This window comes from Ranitomeya imitator, chromosome 8 (assembly GCF_032444005.1).
Source record: "Ranitomeya imitator isolate aRanImi1 chromosome 8, aRanImi1.pri, whole genome shotgun sequence".
Taxonomy (NCBI): Eukaryota; Metazoa; Chordata; class Amphibia; order Anura; family Dendrobatidae; genus Ranitomeya; species Ranitomeya imitator.
The window spans coordinates 100,896,180-100,909,680 of NC_091289.1; the positions used below are offsets into that span (position 1 = coordinate 100,896,180).

Below are 13,501 nucleotides of genomic sequence, written 5' to 3' on the forward strand. Positions count from 1 at the left end.
TCATATTGTGGCAGCTGCGTATATTCACCTATTGCTCTAACTTCCACATTACATTTCACCGCTCTTCGCTGGTCCTGTCGGGGCATACAGGATCCGGACGTATGCGCTGCACAGTGACCGTGCGCCCGGCCGTTCATTCTTTTCAGGAGTGTATACCTACTGGAGGCAGATGTAGCTATGGCTGTGTGCACGCAGTGCGTTTGTGTGCAGAATTGGACTCTAAACGCTAGGGAACCTTTATACCAGCAAAGTCAGTGGGAATCCCGAAGTGCTGTGCACATGAGCAGTTTTTTTCCTTTCAGGATTTGCTATGCATTTAAATCCGCAGCATGTCAACCCTTTGTGTGTTTTTGACCTATTAAATGCACAGGGAAAATAATGCATGCAAAAAATTTAGTCCTTTTATTTTGCTGCTAAGAGATGCGAAACCTTGTAGAAATTTCTGCATGCAAAATACTAAACTTGTGCACATTCACCAAGTGTCCGCCTCCTGTAGATCAGCCACTTTGTCGACAACTGGAAATAATAAAATAACCACAAACAGGAGGAGAATGGTGCAACATAGAAAAATCAAGTCATTTGTTAATGTGCTAATTTTAGTCTGCCTATTCCCAATGTTATTTCCATGCTAAGCACACCCATTTGTCAGATAAGGTGCAGACAGGAGCTAAAACACAATTATGTTGCAGGTTTTGGAAGATTTTATTGGCATACATACATTGAGAAGTCCCCCCATTTTGCATAGTGCAGTTCCAGGTCAGGATTTCCTATAAAATACCTCCCAAGTGCGTCTCTTTAGGAGGTACAGTCCACTATTTGGATCCCACGGCCAATGTTTGACCTGAAAATTGCAACAACTGTTAGAACTTTAGTAATGCCTCACCTCTGCAGCCACGGATTCAGCACAGATGTCAGTGGCTACTAGTGCCAGGTGTGTGACCTGTGGACCCCATCATATGCCCTTTTACTGGCATTGCTGCACTAATGTAGGAGGCACAGGGTCACTAGTGCACATGGCATCAAGTCACAGGTGGCTGGCATAGGCCTGGCTGCTTGTAAAGATTACCAACATGACACCATTTATAAATGCAACATAGCTAATGTAACCCTATGGACATATTTAGTAAGAGAGGATTTCTAACTTTGCCACAAGTGACATGTTGTGAAAGGAACCTAGTCAAAAAACAAATGTGGGACTGACCACTCTTACATACAAAAAAAAATAGCAGCCCCAGATTGACAATAGGTACTCTAGTTTTTATATCATGAAGTCTGACAGATCAATATCCATACACATTTTAGAATTTATTCTTTTCCAAACATTTAAAGTGAGATTTAGGTTTTTTTTGTTAGTACACACACACACTACACCCACCAGATGCCAGCAATCACTTTGCCAAAGGTGGCACAAATGAGAAATGACCAGACACACACACACTACAACCACCAGATGCCAGCAATCACTTTGGTCATTTCTCATTTGTGCCACCTTTGGCAAAGTGATTGCTGGCATCTGGTGGGTGTGTGTGTGTGTGTGTGTGTGTGTGTGTGTGTGTGTGTGTGTGTGTGTGTGTGTGTGTGTGTGTGTGTGTGTGTGTGTGTGTGTGTGTGTGTGTGTGTGTGTGTGTGTGTGTGTGTGTGGTCATTTCTCATTTGTGCCACCTTTGGCAGACACACACACACACACACACACTACAACCACCAGATGCCAGCAATCACTTTGGTCATTTCTCATTTGTGCCAACTTTGGCAGACACACACACACACACACACTACAACCACCAGATGCCAGCAATCACTTTGCCAAAGGTGGCACAAATGAGAAATGACCAGACACACACATACACACACACTACAACCACCAGATGCCAGCAATCACTTTGCCAAAGGTGGCACAAATGAGAAATGACCAGATACACTGACATTTTACCTAGATTAAGGCTAGTGTCTTAATACAATTGTTTTTATACAATAAATATTTTAAGCATTCTTTGCACACCTGTCTTATTGCATCACAATCCAAAATACAGTAATCCCACAGCTCATTCAAGTAAAATTTAATTTTTTATTCCAATGTTTGTACTTTATAATTGTGGCACCCAGACAGGAGACCGTTAACATGATCCACAAAAGAGTAGATGTCAGTAAAGATTTAAAAAAAAAAAAATCATATATATCATAAGCAATATCACATGACAAAGTAAATACAATAAATATTTGCCAACTTCGAAAACAATGAAAATTGAATTTCCTCTTGTCCACGGCACTGGCACGTGAGAAGGGCAAGAGTTTTGGTCTGCCGGGTAGGAACCACCGTTCACCATAAACCCGCTTAAAGGCTGAAACAAATAGAATCAAATGAAACTTCCATGCCGCCTCAATACAGGTTCCAGCTATTAACCCAATACATGCTCACCATTTTCTCTCAATGAACACTTTGAATGCAAAAACGTTTGAGAATACTTTTGTGGCAAATAACTGTATTGTACAGAAATTCACATTGAGACAAGATACAAATAATTGGATTCCACGAGATGTACGAATTTCATTCTTACAGTAGTCGCTGAGCGTTCAAGTTTGGATAACCGAAGCCACCATACCATTCCCCTAATTCAAAGTTACAAAAAGGGAAAAAAAAACATAAAAAACCCTCACCCATGTCAGTGTACTAAGCCACTGATTTTAACTCCTGCAGAGACAAGCAAATTCCAGCAGGTTTGGTTCTGGTCGCAGTAGTCAAGTAATACCGTACTTCTCTGGCACAGCACTGTCAGCATGTGAGTATGCTGTAAGAAAAGATTTGGCTCCAGGTCTCAATCCTAGTCTCATGGCGGAGCTGCAAGGAACACGTATTGGTTTGCTTGTATACAGATTCCTTTGTCACTGGGCACGTTAGTGAGGTCGGCTGCTGCTGGACTCTGAGGAATGCCTGCTCCGATGGCTGATGTAACCGTTCGTATAACCATTGCTCTGACGCTTTGTTAAGCCACCATTCAAAATATCCTGGATGTGCTGAACAATCAAGTTGATTGCAACTGTAACAAAATAAAAGCAAAATCGTAAAAAAGTAATTAGGGTCTTTATTAAATACAGTTCATATCTATATATTTTATAAACAATTCGGCAAGGCACAGCACGCTACAAGGAGTTTGTTGTTGCCTGGTGGCAAAGGTTCTAACAAGAAGTGTCCAAAGAAAAGACAAGAAACAAAACATTAAACAGAGGGAGGTTCAGAAATTCTTTGCATTTCAGCAGATTCCATGATGCAGGCTGGCATCATCCCCACAGTGGTTTTATCACAGGCCGATCCTTCAAGACCAGGCTCCATTATCACGTCACAAGAATCAATGAGATGGGAAATTATTGAAATCTCATGGTATGTGGGCTGTAAACAGGCCACACTGAAGGACCCGGCCTGTCCATGCTTTACATGGTTGGCCAAATGTGCTAGTACCAGATGTGGCATCCCCCATGTGATAGCTGTTCACCATGCCAGCAGCATCAGTGGACAACTATTAAAAAGGATCATGGATTTAAAAAAAAAAAAGAAAGAAAGTCAGCACCTTTGGAGACATTCTCCCGTCTCTTAACCCCTTTCTGACATCGGACGTACTATCCCGTCGAGGTGGGGTGGGCCCCTATGACCACGGACGGGGGGGAGCGCGGTCAATCGCGGCCGGGTGTCAGCTGCCTATCGCAGCTGACATCCGGCACTATGCGCCAGGAGCGGTCACGGACCGCCCCCGGCACATTAACCCCTGGCACACCGCGATCAAAGATGATCGCGATGTGCCGGCGGTATAGGGAAGCTTCCCGCAGAGAGGGGGCTCCCTGCGGGCTTCCCTGAGCTCCCCACAGCAACGCGAGGTGATCGCGTTGCTGCGAGGGTCTTACCTCCCTCCCTGCTTGCTCAAGGCCCAGATCCAAGATGGCCGCGGATCCAGGTCCTGCAGGGAGGGAGGTGGCTTCACAGAGCCTGCCCAGAGCAAGCACTGTGAAGGCTGCAGCGCTGCATGTCAGATCAGTGATCTGACAGAGTGCTATGCAAACTGTCAGATCATTGATCTGTGATGTCCCCCCCTGGGACAAATTAAAAAAAAAAATATTCCTAAATAATGAAAAAAAAAAAAAATATTCCCATAAATACATTTCTTTATCTAAATAAATACAAACAATAAAAGTACATATATTTAGTATCGCCGCGTCCGTAACGGCCCGACCTATAAAACTGGCCCACTAGTTAACCCCTTCAGTAAACACCGTAAGAAAAAAAAGGCAAAAAACAACGCTGTATTATACCGCCGAACAAAAAGTGGAATAACACGCGATCAAAAGGACAGATATAAATAACCATGGCACCGCTAAAAGCGTCATCTTGTCCCGCAAAAAAACGAGCCGCCATACAGCATCATCAGCAAAAAAATAAAAAAGTTATAGTCCTGAGAATAAAGCGATGCAAAAATAATTATTTTTTCTATAAAATAGTTTTTATCGTATAAAAGCACCAAAACATAAAAAAATGATATAAATGAGGTATCGCTGTAATCGTACTGACCCGAAGAATAAAACTGCTTTATCAATTTTACCAAACGCAGAATGGTATAAACGCCTCCCCCAAAAGAAATTCATGAATAGCTGGTTTTTGGTCATTCTGCCTCACAAAAATCGGAATAAAAAGCGATCAAAAAATGTCACGTGCCCAAAAATGTTACCAATAAAAACGTCAACTCGTCCCGCAAAAAACAAGACCTCACATGACTCTGTGGACCAAAATATGGAAAAATTATAGCTCTCAAAATGTGGCAACGCAAAAAATATTTTTTGCAATAAAAAGCGTCTTTCAGTGTGTGACGGCTGCCAATCATAAAAATCCGCTAAAAAACCCATTATAAGAGTAAATCAAACCCCCTTAGTTAGGGAAAAATTAAAAAAATGTATTTATTTCCATTTTCCCATTAGGGCTAGGGTTAGGGCTAGGGTTACAGTTTGGGTTGGGGCTAAAGTTACAGTTAGGGTTTAGATTACATTTACATTTGGGAATAGGGTTGGGATTAGGGTAAGGGGTGTGTCAGGGTTAGCGGTGTGGTTAGGGTTACCGTTGGAATTAGGGTTTCAGTTATAATTGGGGGGTTTCCACTGTTTAGGCACATCAGGGGCTCTCCAAACGCGACATGGCGTCCGATCTCAATTCCAGCCAATTCTGCGTTGAAAAAGTAAAACAGTGCTTCTTCCCTTCCGAGCTCTCCCATGTGCCCAAACAGGGGTTTACCCCAACATATGGGGTATCAGCGTACTCAGGACAAATAGGACAACAACTGTCGGGGTCCAATTTCTCCTGTTACCCTTGGGAAAATACAAAACTGGGGGCTAAAAAATAATTTTTGTGGGAAAAAAATTTTTGTTTTATTTTTACGGCTCTCCATTATAAACTTCTGTGAAGCCCTTGGTGGGTCAAAGCGCTCACCACACATCTAGATAAGTTCCTTAGGGGGTCTACTTTCCAAAATGCTGTCACTTGTGAGGGGTTTCTACTATTTAGGTACATTAGGGGCTCTGCAAACGCAACATGGCGTCTCATCTCAATTCCTGTCAATTTTGCATTGAAAAGTCAAACGGCGCTCCTTCCTTTCCGAGCTCTCCCATCCGCCCAAACAGTGGTTTACCCCCACATATGGGGTATCAGCGTACTCAGGACAAATTGTACAACTACTTTTGGGGTCCAATTTCTTCTCTTACCCTTGGGAAAATAAAAAGTTGGGGGCGAAAAGATAATTTTTGTGAAAAAATATGATTAATTATTTTTACGGTTCTACATTATAAACTTCTGTGAAGCACTTGGTGGGTCAAAGTGCTCACCACACCTCTAGATAAGTTCCTTAGGGGGTCTACTTTCCAAAATGGTGTCACTTGTGGGGGGTTTCAATGTTTAGGCACATCAGGGGCTCTCCAAACGAAACATGGCGTCCCATCTCAATTCCAGTCAATTTTGCATTGAAAAGTCAAATGGCACTCCTTCGCTTCCGAGCTGTGCCATGCGCCCAAACAGTGGTTTACCCCCACATGTGGGGTATTGGCGTACTCAGGACAAATTGTACAACAATGTTTGGGGTCCATTTTCTCCTGTTACCCTTGGTAAAATAAAACAAATTGGAGCTGAATTAAATTTTTTGTGAAAAAAAGTTAAGGCTACGTTCAGACTAGCGTTGTGCGCCGCTGCGTCGGCGATGCAACGCACGCAAAAACGCGGCAAAACACATGCAAAAACGTTGCGTTTTGCGACGCGTGCATCGTTTTTTGCCGAAAATCGGACGCAAGAAAAATGCAACTTGTTGCGTTTTCTTGGTCCGACGCTTGCGGCAAAAAAGACGCACGCGTCGCAAAACGCAACAAGCAAAAACGCATGCATCCCCCATGTTAAACATAGGGGCGCATGACGCGTGCGTCGCCGCAGCGTCGCCCGACGCTAACCCGACGCACACTAGCACAACGCTAGTGTGAACGTTGCCTAAGTGTTCATTTTTATTTAAATATTCAAAAAATTCCTGTGAAGCACCAGAAGGGTTAATAAACTTCTTGAATATGGTTTTGAGCACCTTGAGGGGTGCAGTTTTTAGAATGGTGTCACACTTGGGTATTTTCTATCATATAGACCCCTCAAAATGACTTCAAATGAGATGTGGTCCCTAAAAAAAATGGTGTTGTAGAAATGAGAAATTGCTGGTCAACTTTTAACCCTTATAACTCCCTAACAAAAAAAAATGTTGGTTCCAAAATTGTGCTGATGTAAAGTAGACATGTGGGAAATGTTACTTATTAAGTATTTTGTGTGACATATCTCTGATTTAATTGCATAAAAATTCAAAGTTGGAAAATTGCGAAATTTTCATAATTTTCGCCAAATTTCCGTTTTTTTCACAAATAAACGCAGGTACTATCAAAGAATTTTTACCATTGTCATGAAGTACAATATGTCACGAGAAAACAATGTCAGATTCACTGGGATCCGTTGAAGGGTTCCAGAGTTATAACCTCATAAAGGGACAGTGGTCAGAATTGTAAAAATTGGCCCGGTCATTAACGTGCAAACCACCCTTGGGGGTAAAGGGGTTAAAGAGGTTATCCAGTGTAAACTGATAAAGTCTGTGTGACTGCAGATATGTGGCTCTTTCAGACTGCACTGCGAGGATCCACAATTTTTTGAGCCGGGACCAGGGGATGTGTATGTGTTATACTCTCAGCCAGTGGGCGCAGCCGCTCTCCATACACTTGTATTGAGCAAGGCCGCACTCACTAGACAGGCTCTGGCCAGGAGCATGCATAACTAGTACATCACCGCCATTCCCAGCTGCTGATGGCTGTGTATTAGGCCGGCGTCACACTCGGAGTATAAAAATACGGTCCGTATTTTACGTCCGTAATACGCAGAAAAGTCACCAAAATAGTGGTCCGTAGCTCCTCCGTAGGCAGGGTGTGTCAGCTTATTTTGCGCATGGCATCCTCCGTATGTAATCCGCATGGCATCCGTACTGCGAGATTATAGATAGATAGATAGATTTATATCATATATATGATATAAAATTTTATTAATATATCATACAGCACTAGATAGCTTAAAAGCCGGTAATTCAATTACCGGCTTTTCCTATCTCCTTCTCAAACCAGACATGATATGAGACATGGTTAACATACAGTAAACCATCTCATATCCCTTTTTTTGCAGATTCCACACTACTAATGTTAGTAAGTGTGTATGTGCAAAATTTGGGCGCTCTAGCTATTAATTTAAAGGGTTAAATCGCGGAGAAAAAAATGGCGTGGGCTCCCGCACAATTTTCTCTGCCAGAATGGTAAAGCCAGTGACTGAGGGCAGATATTAATAGCCTGGAGAGGGTCCATGGTTACTGGCCCCCCCCCTGGCTAAAAACATCTGCCCCCAGCCACCCCAGAAAAGGCACATCTGGAAGATGCGCCTATTCTGGCACTTGGCCACTCTTCCCATTCCCGTGTAGCGGTGGGATATGGGGTAATGAAGGGTTAATGTCACCTTACTATTGTAAGGCGACATTAAGCCAGATTAATAATGGAGGCGTCAATTAGGACACCTATCCATTATTAATCAAATAGTAGGAAATGGGTAATAAAAAAAAACACATTACAAAGTCTTTTAATGAAATAAATACACAGGTTGTTGGAATAGTTTATTATACTGGTAATCCACCTGAAGACCCTCGCTCTGTAAAAAAGGTAAAATAAAAAAAACAACAATATCCCATACCTCGAGCCTGGGAAAATATTCTGAAAAGTTCCCACGCTCGAGTTCATATGAGGACATCCAGCAGAGGGCGCCTGAAGGTACAGTAACTACAGGTCATTGACCTACATTCCATTCATTACTGGGGTTTTACTGGCATGAGCACAGCTGCATTAGCAGAGCTCCTGCTTGTAAAATTAGTTAACCCCTTCAGATGGATTTACATTGTGGGACGTGACAGATCGGAAGGTATGGGATATTGTTGTTTTTTTATTTTACCTTTTTTACAGAGCGAGGGTCTTCAGGTTGATTACCAGTATAATAAACTATTCCAACAACCTGTGTATTTATTTCATTAAAAGACTTTGTAATAATGTGTGTGTTTTTTTTTACTATTTCATACTATTGGATTAATAATGGATAGGTGTCATAATTGACGCCTCTCCATTATTTATCTGGCTTAATGTCACCTTACAATAGCAAGGTGACATTAACCCTTCATTACCCCAAATCCCACCGCTACACGGGAATGGGAAGAGTGGCCAAGTACCAGAATAGGCACATCTTCCAGATGTGCCTTTTCTGGGGTGGCTGGGGCCAGATGTTTTTAGCCAGAGGGGCCAATAACCATGGACCCTCTCCAGGCTATTAATATCTGCCCTCAGTCACTGGCTTTACCATTCTGGCGGAGAAAATTGCAAGGGAGCCCACGCCAATTTTTTCCGCGATTTAAAGCTTTAAATTAATAGCTAGGAGCGCCCAAATTTTGCACATACACACTACTAACATTAGTAGTGTGGAATCTGAAAAAAAAAAAAAAAAAAAAAAGGGATATGAGATAGTTTACTGTATGTAAACCATGTCTCATATCATGTCGGGTTTGGGAAGGAGATGGCAAAAGCCGGCAATTGAATTACCGGCTTTTAAGCCATCTAGCGCTGTATGAAATATTAATCTACTATATAAGTGTCCAAGGGGTACTTCCGTCTGTCCTTCTGTCTGTCTGTCATGGATATTCATTGGTCGCGACCTCTGTCTATCATGGAAATCTAAGTCGCTGATTGGTCGCCGCAAAACAGCCACGACCAATCAGCGACGGGTACAGTCCAGAAGAAAATGGCTGCTCCATTCTCCCCGCAGTCAGTGTCCCCGGCGCTCCGCTCCATACTCCCCTCCAGTCACCGCTAACACAGGGTTAATGTCGGCGGTAACGGACCGCGTTATGCCGCGGGTAACGCATTCCGTTACCGCTGCTATTAACCCTGTGTGTCCCCAACCTTTTACTATTGATGCTGCCTATGCAGCATCAATAGTTTAAAAAAAAAAAAAAAAAAAAAAAAACACACACAAAACCTGCTATACTCACCCTCCGTTGTCCGCTGAGGTGCTCGCGCCTGCCGCCATCTTCCTTTCCCAGGGATGCTTTGCGAAATTTCCCAGAAGACCTAGCGGTCTCGTGAGACCGCTAAGTCATATAGGTAATTTCACAACGCATCCTAGGATCCCAGGAGGCGGAGAGACGGGACGCTGAGGAGCAGCGACAAGAATGGGGAGTATGTTAAACTACAAGGGGCCCTCGGATCGTTAGGTGAGTATTTTTATTTTTTGAATCTGTGACATACGTGGCTGGGCAATATACTACGTGGACATGCATACTCTAGAATACCCGATGCGTGTGTAAAAAAAAAAAAAAAAAAAAAAAAAATTATATATATATATATATATATATATATATATATATATATATATATATACACACACACCTATACACACACACCTATACTATGTATAGACATTTATTTTTTTATTTTAACTAGTCTTTTGTAACCTGTCAGTGTGATTTTACTGTACACCGCACTGAATTGCCGGCTGTTCTATAGAACACAGCTGCGTACTTCTCGCAAGTCACACTGCTGGTCCGTGTGTATTCTGTATTTTTCTCGCCCCCATAGACTTTCATTGGCGTATTTTTTGCGCAATACGGTGACAAACGCAGCATGCTGCGATTTTCTACAGCCGTAGAAGACCGTATAATACAGATCAGTAAAATACAGCTGATAGGAGCAGGGGCATAGAGAATAATTGTACCGTATGCAATCCGTATTTTTAGCACCTCTTACGTCCGTAAGACACGGTAGCGTGACGCCGGCCTTACAGTGAGGCCCTGCCACTAATAGCAGGTGCAGCGGAGCTCCGTCCATCATTGTTAACCCATTACTTGCCAAATTAGCAATTTTTTTTGTAATGACAGATTTTTAATGATTATGTTTCTGATTCATTAGGACCCAAATTTGCAAAAAAATTTCAAGTACAGATTTTTCAGAAAAGGGCGTCCCAATATTCAATTAAAAATGACAGACATGATTTCCTATTTTGAAAACATTCATTTTACAAACAAAAAATTGGACCTAATTATAAAAGTTATAAAATATTAGTTGCTAGAAGCTAAAGATTAGGCGTTCAAAAAAAAGGACATTGGTAGATAATGGGTTAACCTGTTAAATGCCACTCACTCAGTCTCTGAAGCTAGTTTCACACTAGCGTTTTGCTGGTCTGTGGAGGACTGCGGACTTCCTCCGTGAAGCCCCGCCCTCGGCCGCATCTCCACCGCTAGCTCCGCCTACTTCTGCATGCGGCCTGCATACCTATCTTTAACATTAGGTACACAGGTCGTGCGGCTGTATGCGGATGCTTCCGCATGCGTCATTTTGACAATGAGGCGAAAAAAAAAAAAATTGCTACAAGCTGCGTCCTACGCTGGTCGCATTGTCAAAACGACGCATGCGGAAGCATCTGCATATAGTTGCACGACCTGCGTACCTAATGTTAAAGATAGGTACGCAGGCCGCATGCAGAAGTAGGCGGAGCTAGCGGCGGAGGTTCGGCCGAGGGCGGGGCTTCACGGAGGAAGTCCGCAGCCCTCCGCAGATCAGCAAAACGCGAATGTGAAACCGGCCTGACAGCAGCATTTAACTCACTCCAATGCGGGTGAGTATCCTTACTTGCGCCATTTGGTGAGCGCTTGACGTGATTGCAGGGTGCTGATGGGTTGCCATGACAGCTGGGGGTCAGCTGATGACCTCAGTTACTGTCATTTCTGCCTGCGTGCATCAATGCTCTGAAGCATTGCTGCACATAGCACAAGCAATTGGACTATCACATAAAAAAAAAAAGGGTTTGAAATCACCACCCTTTCACCCCCAGTGAAAATAATGATACACATATTTGGTATTGCACAGTGAATCCGATCAGTAAACACCGTGAACAAAAAAATTCAAGAGCCCTAAAAGTAAAGTATTTGGTCGCCACAACTTCACAAACAAAAATAAAAAATGCTGGAACAAGCGATCAAGAAATCACATCTATTCTACACTGTACTACTAAGAACGTCATCTCGTCCTGCCAAAAATCAGCCATCATACAGCTCCACCTCATGAAAAATAAAAGTGAAAATGGTGACAACGCCCACTTTTTTTTTTTTTGCAAACAAGATTTTTTTTTTCTTCACCATTAAAACAAAAAAACTGCACGTTTAACATTGCCGTAACCATATTGAGAAGAATCATCATATTGCATGGTCATTTTTACCACAAAGTGTACACTAAAAACAGAGGGGCTCTGATTCTAGCTCCTCCCACTACATAGAAGGCGACAGCTGCTACTGATTCTATACAGAAGGGGAGGGGCTCTGATCCTAGCCCCTCCCCATTACATAGGTGACAGCTGCTACTGATTCTATAGAGGGGAGGGGCTCTGATTCTAGCTCCTCCCACTACATAGAAGGCGACAGCTGCTACTGATTCTATACAGAAGGGGAGGGGCTCTGATCCTAGCCCCTCCCCATTACATAGGTGACAGCTGCTACTGATTCTATAGAGGGGAAGGGCTCTGATTCTAGCTCCTCCCACTACATAGAAGGCGACAGCTGCTACTGATTCTATACAGAAGGGGAGGGGCTCTGATCCTAGCCCCTCCCCATTACATAGGTGACAGCTGCTACTGATTCTATAGAGGGGAGGGGCTCTGATTCTAGCTCCTCCCTCCCACTACATAGAAGGCGACAGCTGCTACTGATTCTATACAGAGGGGAAGGGCTCTGATTCTAGCTCCTCCCACTACATAGAAGGCGACAGCTGCTACTGATTCTATACAGAGGGGAAGGGCTCTGATTCTAGCTCCTCCCACTACATAGAAGACGACAGCTGCTACTGATTCTATACAGAGGGGAAGGGCTCTGATTCTAGCTCCTCCCACTACATAGAAGGCGACAGCTGCTACTGATTCTATACAGAGGGGAGGAGCTCTGATTCTAGCTCCTCCCTCCCCACTACATAGAAGGCGACAGCTGCTACTGATTCTATACAGAGGGGAAGGGCTCTGATTCTAGCTCCTCCCACTGCATAGAAGGCGACAGCTGCTACTGATTCTATACAGAAGGGGAGGGGCTCTGATCCTAGCCCCTCCCCATTACATAGGTGACAGCTGCTACTGATTCTATAGAGGGGAGGGGCTCTGATTCTAGCTCCTCCCACTACATAGAAGGCGACAGCTGCTACTGATTCTATACAGAAGGGGAGGGGCTCTGATCCTAGCCCCTCCCCATTACATAGGTGACAGCTGCTACTGATTCTATACAGAGGGGAAGGGCTCTGATTCTAGCTCCTCCCACTACATAGAAGACGACAGCTGCTACTGATGCTATACAGAGGGGAGGAGCTCTGATTCTAGCTCCTCCCTCCCCACTACATAGGTGACAGCTGCTCCCGATTCTAGTGGGGAGGGGCTCTGATTCTAGCCCCTCCTCATTACATAGGTGAGTTTCTGATTCTATACAGAGGGGAGGGGCTCTGATTATAGCCCCTCCCCACTACATAGAAGGCGACAGCTGCTGTTAAGATTCATCCTCAATGTAAAATCTGTCTTCATTGACTACAGATTTTACCTTACAATTGAAAGTTTGGAAAATGAATTATCAGTCCAAGAGGGGAAATGAGTAGATCTGAGATATCATACAAAGTTGACTATTTTATTGATTTATGGAATTTCAGTATACATCCAGGAGAACCTTGCATCCTCTCCTGCCATTCACCAGACAGAGGCAGGTGTGGCCTGCAAACCATTTGTTTTAGGGCCCCTTTCCACTTGTGAGAAAAACGGACGAGTGCAATCCGATAAAAAAAAAAAAAAAAAAATCGGATTGCACTCGGACCAATGTTTTTCAATAGGTGACATTCCATTTGCGATTTTTTT

At 43.4% G+C, this 13,501-nt stretch overlaps 1 protein-coding gene across 1 annotated transcript in view; it reads right to left on the reverse strand.

The window, feature by feature from the left end:
* Positions 1 to 2,045: 2,045 nt before the first annotated feature.
* The window catches only part of UCK2 (uridine-cytidine kinase 2), a 57,135-nt gene continuing 45,679 nt past the window's right edge, over positions 2,046 to 13,501 (reverse strand). The window contains exon 7 of the mRNA XM_069737220.1: positions 2,046 to 3,035. Within this exon, the coding sequence (XP_069593321.1) occupies positions 2,893 to 3,035 (143 nt within the window). The 3' untranslated portion in view covers positions 2,046 to 2,892. The remainder of the gene's footprint in view (positions 3,036 to 13,501) is intronic.